The sequence below is a fragment of the Aptenodytes patagonicus genome, chromosome 6, assembly GCF_965638725.1.
Source record: "Aptenodytes patagonicus chromosome 6, bAptPat1.pri.cur, whole genome shotgun sequence".
In the NCBI taxonomy this organism is placed as follows: Eukaryota; Metazoa; Chordata; class Aves; order Sphenisciformes; family Spheniscidae; genus Aptenodytes; species Aptenodytes patagonicus.
The window spans coordinates 18,777,759-18,791,400 of record NC_134954.1 but is presented as its reverse complement, the minus strand read 5'-3'; the positions used below and the strand labels follow the sequence as shown (position 1 = coordinate 18,791,400).

At 40.4% G+C, this 13,642-nt stretch overlaps 1 protein-coding gene across 1 annotated transcript; it reads left to right on the top strand.

Annotated features, from left to right (window-relative positions):
* The first annotated feature begins 411 nt into the window (after nucleotides 1-411).
* Nucleotides 412-9,608, top strand: SAMD7 (sterile alpha motif domain containing 7). The gene is made up of 8 exons (XM_076340669.1): nucleotides 412-514; nucleotides 1,232-1,358; nucleotides 1,500-1,636; nucleotides 2,768-2,846; nucleotides 5,398-6,077; nucleotides 7,391-7,512; nucleotides 8,286-8,396; nucleotides 9,336-9,608. The coding sequence occupies exons 1-8, from the start codon at nucleotides 412-414 to the stop codon at nucleotides 9,606-9,608; spliced, it is 1,632 nt and encodes a 543-aa protein (XP_076196784.1).
* The last annotated feature ends 4,034 nt before the right edge of the window (nucleotides 9,609-13,642 follow it).

The window sequence follows — 13,642 nt, the reverse complement described above, 5'->3', positions numbered from 1 at the left end:
AGATACCTGCCTTCCCGAGTATGAAGCACATGTCACTGTTCTCAGGGCTGCTGTGATATACTAGGGGCTGCAGGCAAAAGACTTTGGGTTAATTACGTCCTTCTGAGCAGCTGATATTTCCCCACATCCTGACTTTCCTTGCATAGTAAGACCCAAGGACACCGAACAACTCAGTATAAACAAGGGCAACATTTGCATTGTCCAGAAAACTGAAAGTTTCTATATGGCAACCGATATAATCCACAAGCACTGAAGGGTACACCTCTGACTGGCAGAAGGACTACCTGCTTATCTGAGAAATAACTTGTATAACCTGCTCTGTTTCTTACATTGTTGAACGTCTTATTCTTTTCTTTGGGCCTGCTGATTCAGTTCTTTACAACAGAAAAGTTGTTGCTGTCTCGTTGCAGCATGACTCCACGAGATCACATGAGAAAAATGTCTATCCTGGGGGAACAAGGAACACTAGAAGAAAAGCACTTATACCGATTAGCAAGTGGCATGGCAGCAGGAGGTAAGCAGGAAGAAAGCTAACTGTGCATTTGGTTATAGGATTGCTAGTATCTGTTCAAAGTACAAGAAATAGCCAGCAACGGGTTTTAAAGACATTAAAGGTATCTCAAGTTCGTCTTAGGAGTAACTGGAGAAACATTTCTCTTAAGGTAATTAAAAGTTAACATGGGGGATTCTTGGCATTCAGAATTTGATCAAGAGATGCTAAGCATCTGGAGAGTCAAGGTCACACAGGAACTCGGCAACAAAAGCCATAGCTGGACATCATGATGTTCTGGCTCACCACCACAGGCTCTTCTTTCTAGAGCTGCTGTCTCATGACAAGGCAGGTTCCAGCTAATAAGATTTTTCTAAAAATAAAACCGTACTAGAAATGAAAACTCTCTCAAGCAGAGAACATAACATTCTGTTTAATAGTGATATATGAATTATTGTTGATTGTAAATTGTCCTTTGGTACCCTTTACTGTGCACATCCTGTTTATTTTTACTGCAGTTACTACATTATTTAAACAACGTGGTTAAGGTGGCAGTGGAAATGTCTTCTTTTTTAGTTGTTGCTATTAAAAAAAAAAAAAAGGTGTGATTTGCTAACTCATACTAAAACGCTGGCACTTGAGGAAAAAAAACCCTATTTTTTTCTGGTAAAGTTAGAAAGTGATTCTGTCTGCAGAATCGCTTGCTACCTTGACAACAGAACTGTATATGCTTTGTGTCAGAACTGCGGCAGCGGCAAGAGATGCTAATGAGAAATCAGTTGATGGCAGTAAACCCTCAGCTAATGGGCGCAGGCCAGCAGAGAATGCAGGCGATTCCCTCCCAGTTTGAGCCTCGACTGGTAGACAGGTATTTTGCACCATTTCTCTATTATAACACTGCAGTTAAAGAATAACTGTGCATGTGCTGTACCTGAGTGTATAAAGACCTTAGATTATTCTTAACTAAACAATGTCCTTTGCATATCTGAATGTATTTTTTTCCTCTCAGAGATCTGTTACCTTCAACTGAAATGATGGCATCAGCTGACCCAAGACAAATCCATATAGCGTCCCACCTTGGACCCACAGTCCCACAGCATGCAAACATGCCGAACATATTGTCCAACCGTGTTTACCCAGGCCCAGGTAATGAAGCACTGTCTGCATCCTGAAAAGTGATAGCATGTAAGTGAGAAAGCAAACTGCACCTACTAGTTTTTCATAGGTTTATCAGTAGTGTCAGTAACAGTTTATTTTCTTTGGAAAAAAAGTCTCACTAAAAGGAGGCAGTCTGCCTACCAGGGATTCTAAACTGTGCCAGTTTAAGTCTAAACACATCCATTTTAGCTTTTAAGTACACTGTTTTCAAAATCATTTGCATGTTTGTCTTTTCGCCTTTTCCTTTTGTATTTTTCAAGCATTTTCACACCCAAACAGAAGGCTGTAGCTAAACAAAGGAGTCCAATCCTCTACACTTCTTGTTACATTTAACTCTTGCTCATGTATGAGCATTGGCTGTTTTAAAAGACTACTTTACTGATCATATTCTTTAATCATAATATCACATGCCACTTTACTCATGTAAGGCAACTACAAGTCCTTTTAATAAAGGCTCAAAATTACAGGGCGCAGCTCTAAGGGGAAGGCTGGATATCACAGCATGGCAACACAACTGTGGCATGCATGTCATGCTGCACATAAATTTACATATCACCATATAGGAAGAGGTTATATCTTAAAGCTCCTTCTTTGAGATGAGTGAATAAATTCTTGATGCCACATAGATCTATAAACACGAATTTCTGGCTTCAGCTTTCCCCCACTAATGTGGATCTCAAATAAAAGATTCCCTCAAGAGGAAATGTAATTTAAAATTACATGGCATCTAGGCTGGAAACAGTCTTGAAGGAGCAGGTTTGCTTTGCTTAACTGTTGGTTATTATTTTCTGAGCAGCTATATGTACTTCAAAGACAAAAAGTCACCAAATAAAACCACCCTACTGTCTCTTTCCTTTATGGATAATGGCAGGTATACCTAACTACAGATCAGATCCTGCAAACACCTGATGCCAGACTTCACGTTTCTACTACATACTCCCACCAAAGCAATGAACACAAATAGGATTTAACTTGAAGTCATATCAGCTTCCTGGCGAAGCACATAGTTGAAGTCTTAAAAAGCCTTTTAAAGTGTCTCTGCATTGCTTTGGGGTTTGTGTATTAGTTTGAGGAAACAAATGAGTTTTAAAAGATTATTTTTCCCCCCTTCCCTTTAAGGATATAGCTTTCTGCAACCAGAATCCATGGAAGCTGTGGCCAGAAGACAGGATTTGGTTCAAAAGCAAAACATTGCCAGGTAATCAATAGTAAGTTTTGCTCTGAGGTGCATGCCAGGATTAGGGCAGCAAAGGCAGATAGAAATGATTAAGTCACAGACTTTTTGTGGGTTTTTATTTATAGTGATTGAGATACTTTTTTAAATCCCCCAGAGAAGCAGAGGGTCCTCAATTATCTCTGAAGGTCTGAAGCTACTGAGCTTTCTGCTTGCCCCTATTCTGTTTTTAGGCTTAAAATAATATAATAAAAAGAAACAAACCCTTCAGCTTGGTTAAAGAAACAAACAAGCTATAAACTTCAGCCCCAGCCCTTGAACTCTGGATCCAAACACGCTGAAGTTACAGAAAGTTGGAAACAAATTGAAACTTTACAGCTGTGTGCTATCACACACACATTTTAAGCCCCTACAGCTGGTCCATTGGGATGATTAGCTACATCTCCACCCTACCAAGGTGGACAGCTTTCCTAGTTTAACCAAATAGTCTGAATGTCAGGGTGACTATAGAGAGTCCAGTTTTTTGTACCAGTTTCAGTGTAATCAGTAGCTGGTTAAGTAACCACCAGTGCCCTGCCTCACAGCCACACCATTTTCATAGAGGAACTCTAATCTCAACCACACCTGCACTGGGCTTCAGCACAGTACTGGGTGGCAGCACCCCTCACACAGTAAGACTAAGAGCAAAGAACAGGTAAATTCTGAGTAGGCATCTCAAGAGAATTATGACAGAAGTGGTTTGAGCTCTTTATTCAGCAAAGCTTGATTACTGAACTCCTCCAAGCACAAGATTTGCATCAACAATGCATTTCATATAGCTCCTGCCACACGGCAAAAACCCTGAGAAAAACAAGTAAAATAGCTAGCAGCAAGCAAGGCCAGCACATATTCTCTCAACCACATCAGAGTTAATCCTACCTGTTCAAGCTCTTCTCTCAATCCACCAAACCCAGGAAAACCCCAACATAAAAGAGCTCAGCCTAAATCCATGAGATAACCTTTTATCCCAGTCTTTTGCCATCCTGGCAATTTCCACTCACATTGCTTTCTGCCGCATATATCACCTTTAGAGCTGCACTGGCTCCTTTTACCCTTTATAGAAATCAGGTGCTGGCAAACAATCTCCTGCACTTGCTGCAGCTGGGCTGCTGAGCACCTGGGCCCAAATCCTTGTTCTCCAAGGGACTCTGCCTCATACCAAAGCTTAGTGATCCCCGTCTGCCGGTCCTCAGAGGAGCAGACTATCTTATCTGGAGGAGTAGTCAGGAATGTAACGCTCTTTGCTGTTTATCTCCACCTCAAGAGCTGTGTGTGAATAATGACAATTGGGCAAGATGTACAAGGACATGGTACATAGACAAAACACTTCCATTGGATCTCTGAAAGCAGAAAACTAGTAATTCAGAGGTTGTTGCAAAGATGAAAAGAGGGCAGAGAAGCAGCCCTGAATGTTATGGAGTGATCAACTAATTCCTCCTCACAACAATCATCTGAATAGGTACCTTTTGCCCAAACTGTTTTCCTGACAATTTTACATTAATGAGAAGTCTCCTAGAAGTCAGACTCTCTCTGACCTGTTATCCTCATTGCACTGTTAAGAAAGCTACCTTGGTGCACTTTAAAGACTTGCCTGCCCTCACAAGCCCTTTTCCAAAGAAGAATGTGGAAGTCCCACTGAAAGCTCCTCAAAGCAAGGAAGGCAGGCTGAACCTTTTCTGGTTTGTGTCCGGTAGACTGGCTCACATCTCTCAGCTCCAGCTGAAGCTGTGGAGCTCTAGAAGCTATAGCTTTCTGTTTGATCACTAGCTTGGCTCCAGGGAAAGCTGATGCTAGCAAAGGTTGGTACAATGGAGACACATACTACTCCTTGTATCCTCCATATCTCACTAGTAAGCCCTCCTACCCACTATACCAGTGGCAGGAAGCTGGCACAGACCCTGGAGCGTTAGCTTTATCTACCAGCAGGGAGACTGGTTGAACACTGACCAGCAGGCTCTCACCCTTTCACACTCTCAAAGCCATACTCCAGTGCCAGGCACTATGGAGAGTTACTCAAGAGACTTACTCATATTAGCTTACTCTGAATGTATGCACAGGTTCCATAGATAATATAATTCTAGTTCTTTATCACTTACAATATCACTGCCATTTTCCAGTTTTCAGTATAATTTTCTGATTGGTAATGTAAATCACTTATTTTTTTTAATCTTTGACCCTTATGACCCTGGAGACAATTTTCCAAATCCCAAGTGAGCATAATCACTGTAATAATGCCTGAATTGCCAATATACAAATAACACTTTTTTTGTCTGAAATATTATCCAGAGGCATCAAATGGAAGATATATTTTCTCTTCCTTTTAGTTTATTATATGTATCTGGCAGCACATTAAATATAGCCAGGTTTGCCATTCCATCTGCAGTCTGTGACCTCTCACACATAGCAATACAGGGGAGAGAGAAGAAAAGCAGTACTCTTACCTATTCAACTATCTGAGTTTTAATTTGCCACTGAAAAAAAGAGGTGATGAAGGAACTGAGCTTCCCTAACTTCTTGTGCTCTTTGTGTCTCTTAGAATGGAAATGGAGATGAGTGCTATTTTTCAGCAAAAAGAAATGGAGAAAGCTCATCGGAAAGGGCTACTGGGCCTGGAAGCACCCTTCCTTTACCATGGGATGCCAGCTAGTCCCATTGCTTTCCGTGGCAGGCACAGACTACCCGAAGGCCATCTTCCCAGCGACTTATATGTTCATCGTACCACCCTCGATGAAATTCATGGCAACGCTATGCTTATGGCAACCAGCCCATACCCTCCAGTCAGCACTTTGCAAAGGGAGAGGGGACGTCGACCAGGGAGAAGAGCTGGAAATCACAAAACTGCAGAGTGTAGTGCCAATGGCACAAAGAACCAAGCTGATGACAAAACTACGGACCCTGCTTCAGCTGCAGCGGACGATGAGAAAGAAGACAAGAAAGAAGCAGAGGTGGAGACACCAAACAAACATGAACAAAGCAAAAACCAGACTGAGCCATCTGCAGTTGCCAAAAACTGTAAAGAGTTTGAACAAGGCTTGAGAAAAAACTGTGCTACTCATGAAATTTCTGCTGAAACCAACAGCTGCAGCAACACAAATGAGAAGGAATCTAATAGCTCCTGTGCTGCTTTTGACGACAAGTACATGTACCCTTCTGCAATCCCATTCTCAGCGTTACCATATGGATTTCCAGTACCCAGCAACCCATTGCTACCTTCAGGTTTGTGAAGTCTCCAGATTACAGTTAGAGTGGCATGTTGATATTATTTATTTTTATTGATTTGCTCTCTTATTTCTTCCCTCTGTTTTAAGTAAATTTTTGGTATGATAAAGTCACGGCAACTAAATGTAGAATTCATATGCTGCAAACAGTAATAACTTGGTAAATCCAAGTCAGCAAAGGTAAAGAGTGGTTTTCCCTACCTGCAAACTGTGCTGCTTGCTGGCATAATGGAGGTTTCAGCATCTTAGGTAGCAGTGCTTTACTTTGCAGGACAATGCAATTGCACAGCAAAAAGTCACAAAGCAGCCTCCTGACTGTTTCAATGCTCTGTGCCATGCACTATACCTTTGTAGGATGTCATCCTGTGTTTATATCAGTCCCTGTGTACAAAACACTTGTCACCCCTAAGCCGCCAAGTTAGCAGCACTTTGAGGTTCTCTGCAATTCTGTTCAATCTCCTCTCCTTCTGGCAGTCAGGGGGAAATGGAGCAGCACACAATATACTTATCATAATCCCAGTGTGTGTCAAACAGGACAAGGAATCCCCTTAGAAGCTGCACTCATTTAGGAACAAACTTATCCCTGAGACTTGACCTCCCCAAGAACAGAGCGTAAGACACAGGCCTCTCCAGACACTGTGCAAGAATCATTGTTTCTAAAGCTTTGCAGCTCTTGTTAAATGCACCAGTGCCAGCAGATGAGCCCTACAAAACTTCCCATTACCTGAAATGAGAACAGGCTGGGGTGTTTGTCCAGGATCATCTACCAAAGACATACTGTATCACTGAAAAATATATAATGCACATTAAATATTCATTTTCTATCTGCAAAAGGAATTTCAATTAAAATAAAACTGGTGAATGAAATGGTGAGCTAGCCTCTCTCTTCTGCCCATAACTTTTCTACAGTCCTTCTAACTCACAGTAGGCACTATGGGCTAGCAAAGGCTTGGTTCTGTTCTACTGAAATATTAGTAAAGTTAAAATAACAGTAAAGTCTAAAGAATCAAAAGCATTGGATAATGTACTCATTAGAGAAAATACTGCAGTATGATTTGTATGTGTAGTGACTGGTACGTACAGTGTCAGCAGTAAACAAAAGAAGCCACCAAAAGAAAACGCTCCAGAATCAGCTACTACTGACTATCTGGTGATTTTGGTGTCTAGGACTCCTGTATCTCTCTGTGGCTACACACTGCTGTTAATATATTAAGTTCTGGAGAAGTGTAAAAATGCTCATGTTAGCAGTCATTTCCTATTGATTTGGCCGCAAAGTCCTACAAACATAACATTTGTGTTTCCTCCTCAAAGGAGCACATGGCCTGATACTGAATGGAGAAGACATTTCTTCCATTGAAGACATTCGCAAGTGGACTGTTGATGATGTATACAACTTCATCGTTAGCCTCCCAGGCTGTTCAGATTATGCCCAGGTGATTATAAACATTCATCACATTTTCAGGTCTTTAGTACCATCTAGATTTAAAGGTCATCAAGCAAATGTAAATGCTAGAGGTTAACTGGTTGTCACAAAGTTACAAACATAATAGTAGTTTTCATTGTGTTTCAACATAGGAAGCCACTTGCTTCTTGAAAGGAAAGGCAGTCCATGCTCTGAGAGGTTACATGCACTTCTGCTGCAATCTGGAGTCATTGGTCATGACACATACCAGGAGGACCAGCAGCAAAACAACAGTATAAGAAAAGTATCTTAAGTTTTTCACTCCACATGCCCTGGACAATTTTAATGCAGATTAAAGCAATTTTGCATTCTTAGATATTGGTATAACCCACCTACTGCCCCTGAGCTCTTATTGGCATCATTCCATTTGAAAAATGAAATATCATTAGAAATGCAAACAAAGAGGTTGAAATCTTGTATATTCCTGGTAAAGCCTTAATAAGTTCAACACTATTCTTTCATTGGTAGCAGGTTGCTCACTTCCTAAAAAAAAACCAGCTAAGTAACATTGAAACATTACAAAGTTCCCACTTGCCAAGAACAAGTAGATAAGCTACAGGCAAATGTACTGATACCCACACACCTAAACAAGAGACCTCACACTGCAGTTAAGAGACAAACATGAAGATAAAACACTAAAATTATTATTTCCTCCTTTTATTGTCTATGCCTCAGGATTAAGAATAAAAAATAACCAGTGAAGTTTGTTTTAGCACACCATGATGTGTTTTATCATTTCATAAGATATTTAAAGACCACGCTATTGATGGAGAAACCCTCCCACTGCTAACAGAGGAACATCTCCTGGACACAATGGGATTAAAACTCGGACCAGCATTAAAAATCCGCTCTCAGGTATGATCATTAAATGTATGACAAAATGGCAAGTCACAGAGATGTGAAAGAGTCAGAAGCTAACAGGATGAAGTTTTTCCAAACTAAAACACATTTTTTCTCACTCATAAGGTAACTACCATAATATTAGGAGAACAGAAATTACTCCAGCATAGTTTGCTTTTGTTTCTCTGTGTGTTACAACAGCCTGCAGGGAGACACTAAGGGGAGGTTAGGACTGACAGTTTGAGAGACACTTAAAGTGGAGTTAGGATACCACAACACTGGAGACTAGGCTGAGGTTGGAAATGGAAAAGACTTGTTTGATGAATTAATTCAGTTTCACTCATCTTTTCTCTTCCCAGCTGGTAAGAACTGCTCAGATACATACTTGCTTTTGCTCCAACCTGACTTTTAAAACATACCAAGTAGAGGTTTCTACAGCCTTTCTGGGAATACAATCTTATAAGTTTCACGGGCAGGCTGTCCCTCTATGTTTGAAGTTTTCTGCTCTTAATTTCATCCAGTAATATCAACTTTCTGTGTGTTTCTATTGTTGCCCGGTTCTTTTCCTTTTCTTTAACCCCTTGCTGTCTCTTACTCTTCTCCCATTAAATGCACCTTCCCCGCTCCTGGCTGGCAGTTTGCCTCCCCTCTGTCCCATGGGTGCTACAGCACCTAGAGAGCAAGAAGAACCTGCTGTCAGGCCCAGCACACTGGGCCGTTTCCCAAGCTGAGTATTGCCAAGCTCCTTCCACGAGAACCTGGGCCTAGAAAAACATGAGAGAGGGAAAATGAAAGAGGATTTTTTTCACTTTTGCTCACCATCGATAACCCTTTGAGATGGCTGGGATCTCCTGGATGTCCCTGGCATTGCTACACGACAGTCAGCCTTGATCTTTAATGGCTTTAACACTATCTCAAGAAGCAATTGCTGCAATTGTGCTTTTGTCTTTAAAGGTGTCTCGACGTCTGGGCAATGTGTTCTACATGATGAATCTTCCTCTGCCCGTGCCCCTGCCACCTGCTCCAGGCAAACCCTCAGATCAGCCCTCTGACATAGCCTCCCCTCTTCACTGCAATAGCAGTGGCGATATGCTGGATAGTCCCTGCTCTCAGGACCCAGAAACTTCAAAAGCAGTGGAACAGATCGTTTCAGAAAGCAGGGAAAATCCATGTGACACAGCTGGATCTCAGGCTGACTTCCAGATGATCACTTTTCAGAAAAGTTAAGCTGAGTCCAGGACATAAAATGTTTTTAATAATACAGGAACCTCTAGTTACAAAGTGTTTGAGAAGATAGCTACAGCCTGAAACCTCTGTGCAACTGCGACTGAATGAAATAAGCTGCAAATGTAGCATGAGGAAGTATGGTATCTGAAAAGCATTTAAAAAATGCAACTGCATGTTAGTGCAATTACTTTCAAGTGCAATTCATTGAAAAGAATACCAGTACAGTTAACAGGTACATTTGATTTTTCACTGAAGTCCAGTGTGATCACTGAAATCTGTCAGACTTAGTGTGCGCTGTCTTACAGTGTGTTCCTGCTGAGAAACTACAAGGAAAAGTTACAGCTTCCACACATAGCTGACTTCTGCTTCTGTTGAACAGAATTTATACAGAAAATTTATATGGAATTCATTGGGAGAGTATGGAATTACCTGCAGAATATAAAGAAATATACCCTAGACTCAGCAATTTGAGTTAATTCCATTGCTATTTTAAAACTAAGCCTTTCTAAGTGCCTGGGAAGGGTATACAGGGTATAGATGAGATACACGGATTAAACCCTGGACATGAAAATATTGCGTGTGTAACAGCAATTTTAATTATTCTGAGGCATTCTTATTGATGGGGTTTGAATTTGCTTTGCGTGATGGCACAGCTGAGCTGAGCTGAGGTTAGGAGGAAGCATCAGCAGGCTCCGCCACGAAGACCAGTCACTGGGACAGTAACGTTCCTGCAGGCAGCAGGCTCAAAGCCACCTGGTTCCTGCCAACCTCTGCTGCAGCATCCTTCCCCTCAGCTCACCTGGGCAAGCCATGGAAAGCCCTTCACTCAGCAGCATGCTCAGTGTTCTTCATTTTGGAAGAGGCCATCAATTTTAGCCTGAAACCTCCCTTTTCTCCGTAAAAATACGGTTTCCCCTCACTTCTGCTACTGATGATTCATTACCTCACAGCAAACAAGAACCACAAAATAGAGTTTTTAGCTAGGGATAAATCCCCAGCATTTTATTATGATTGCTGTATGAATTAGCTTTGTTCCCTCTTTAGGGGTTTGGTCACACACTGGTCTTCGCCTTAGGCTTTGGAAGTCCGTATACTACAGTGCCATCTTCCACTCTCCTTCTTGCAAGAACACTTCTTTACTCCAAAGGACACACAAATATTTTTGATAAAATTAATTTCTGTAAATTGAGGGTGGGTTGATTGTGGATCTGCTGTATATTGCTACTTTAGATTCTCTCCCCTTAGTTCCGTTTGTGTGGCCTCAAGTACTTAAAAGCCAAGAGGGACACTGCTGTTTAGATGGTGAGCGTCTAGACACACGAGGAGAGGGAGTATTTTCATATTTTAGACTGTGGGCACCTGTTCTTTTACTTCAGCCTGAGATAAGTTATTTTATATCTTTGGTATATTTGTGCAGTAGATAATATGTGCTTAGATGTTTGCAACAGCAACTTAAGATGTTCATCTTACTATACTGTCCAAACTTTGCAGCCTTGAGAAGAAGGGCAAATATCTACAGTACTCCTTTTCTGAACTAGCAAAGTCTTTCTGTAAAAGGAGTAGAGCCTAATTCTGCTTTCACTGAAAACTGCCACTGACACCAGTTACGGCAGTTTGGGGCTCTGTGCATATATCTCTAAATACTGTAACTGGAGTGTACTATTTTAGGGTTAATTGATAAAATCCAGTAAGGCCCAATGCAAAAGCGTGGTATGCTATGCAGCAAAATACTCCGAAGTTGCAGACAGACCCTGAAGTAATCCCCTCCTAAGTGAAGTGCTGACCTTTACATCTGTGATCTGGTGAAATAATGGGAGTCTTTCCCAAGAGTTTGGATTACATCTTATGCATCATCTGTGGGTATTTTTCATATAAGGGACTATTTACTGAATACTCAATAGTGTTCAAAAAAAGCAAAATTATAACCTGAAGCTGGAAAGTTTAAATATAACTCCATAAGACTGTTTAAAAGATGTACAACAGCAATATTAATCTTGGCCTGGCAATTAGTTTGCTGTTCACTTTGTCTCAATTAATTTCAAAAAGTGTTAACCTCTGTTCTCTTCATTAACTTTTCTACATTTTTTCATGGCTTTAAAACTTAGTAAGGCAGCTTGGAGAGTTTTATGTTGAATTTGGTAATGTAAATGTTTATTTTTTCAGATTTTGGATGAAACATAATTGTCAATGTAAAAAATCATACTCTGTTTAAAATGCTTTTACCAGTTATTTTAACATGTAACATCTCAGATTAATTACACCAGAAAAAATGTTTTACTTTACTTTTACAGTACATTTAACTATTGTGATTTTTTTTTAATGTAGATTGTTCATGTATCATGAGGGAAAAAGAAAATATCTTTATATAGTAAAAATGCTTGTTAAAATTAAAAAAAAATTGGAGACACCAATTCTGTTTAGCATCTGAAACAATTTCTAACTTTTTGGTTTTGTACAATTGATTATCATGTTGACAATGATGTCACTTATCTAATTAAACACAGTTAATGAATTGGTTTTCAAATGGCATCCTACCTCCTCATTGTATGAAATATTTGACTTAACCCACATGAGACCTTCTCCACCTTGGAAGAGGAATCTCTGATACGTTTCCAGGTCAGTGAGGCCACGAGATGTCGCTGCAAAGCTACAAGAGGTTATCTACTCCCCCTCCAAAGTGAAATTCGGCACACTTGAAGTGCAGGTGGCCTGTTAAGAGCAAGGATATGAAGAAAACTGAACTTGTTTTTCTAAAGTAACAGCAGAGGAGCTTGACTTGAAATCCCATATGTCAGGGAAGAAAGATTGAAATCTGGTCCTGAAGAGTGTGACTATTTTTGTAAATGGCTCAGACATGAACAACACCAAAAGCGGAGAAAGCTGGGATGCAAACTTTGCAGTCTGGGACTACTTCTGCAATTAAAAAAACCCATATGATCCTTTGCACATACTGGGCTCTTCTTCCCAAAGTGACAAAAAGAATGACTTCATGGCTTCCTTTACTGGGGGGAGATGTGCTGGAGCAGCCAAAATGCAGTAAGGCCTGGACTGCATACAGCCATAGAGTGAAATAGGAAGGAAAGGGATTTACCTAAATGGACATAATCAATTCTATTTCTAATGAAGGAAATACCACTGGTAATGAATGTTTCCTCTCCTACAAACACTTAAGAGAGAATGAAAAAAAAAGGAGGTAAAAAGTAGAGAGAGACATAGAATCAGTAGACAGACCTGTATTTCCCGATTTTGATGTGTTTTCAGGAATTACGTTTATATGTAAACATTGAGGCCTTACCGATTCTCAGCAGCTACATGTTCTTTTTTGGCTTTTAAGGCTTATTCCAGCTGCAAAGGGGTGTAGCTAGCAAGCACAAGTACACAAGAAAGCTGGCAGAACTGTGCTACTTAATGACTTCCTGGTGCCTATGCCACCACTGCTTTCATTTTTTCTGCTATGCCACTAAAATCACAATGGGATGCAGATGATGTATTTTAATGTGTGGCATCATTAGAAATGTTTCGCTTAGCATCTATTGCTGTATTAGTCTGTAATAGTGATGCAGTTAATGACGAAGAGAATGTTTTTTATGAGAAGATGTAGAAATATCTGATTTTGTCTGTATCTACACTAAATGTGTAGGCTCCTAGGGACAAGAACTTCCATTTCTTTTTTTTAATAGGGCCAAGGTTAAAGACAAGATAAATTAAAAGGTACAGCAAACATATAAGACAATTGTTCTGTACTATAAATAACAGATTTAGGAAAGTCCTAGAAAGGAAGAAATGGCTCGTCCTTCCTACCACAACCTGTGTTTCTGACCTCATGATTGCTGCATATGATGATGATGTGGAATACATATTCATATAGACCTAAACAGATAATTCTCTGCTCAATTCCCCAGGTGAAAAATCTCTAAAAAATGCTATGAATATACAACAGTTAGGCAAAATTCCCACCTGGTCCAAGTCAGGCAGTCATTCTAATCAGGCACACGAAAACAAGAACAGACAGCTAGGTTCACAAGGCAATGGTA

What these genes read in the sequence shown, in the direction of transcription:
- SAMD7 (XM_076340669.1), top strand. Translation starts at nt 412, where the DNA reads ATGACTCCACGAGATCACATGAGAAAAATGTCTATCCTGGGGGAACAA. An exon ending in GAGCCTCGACTGGTAGACAG is followed by an intron (nt 1,359 to 1,499) that starts GTATTTTGCACC and finishes TTTTCCTCTCAG; the next exon opens with AGATCTGTTACCTTCAACTG. An exon ending in CATTAAAAATCCGCTCTCAG is followed by an intron (nt 8,397 to 9,335) that starts GTATGATCATTA and finishes TTGTCTTTAAAG; the next exon opens with GTGTCTCGACGTCTGGGCAA.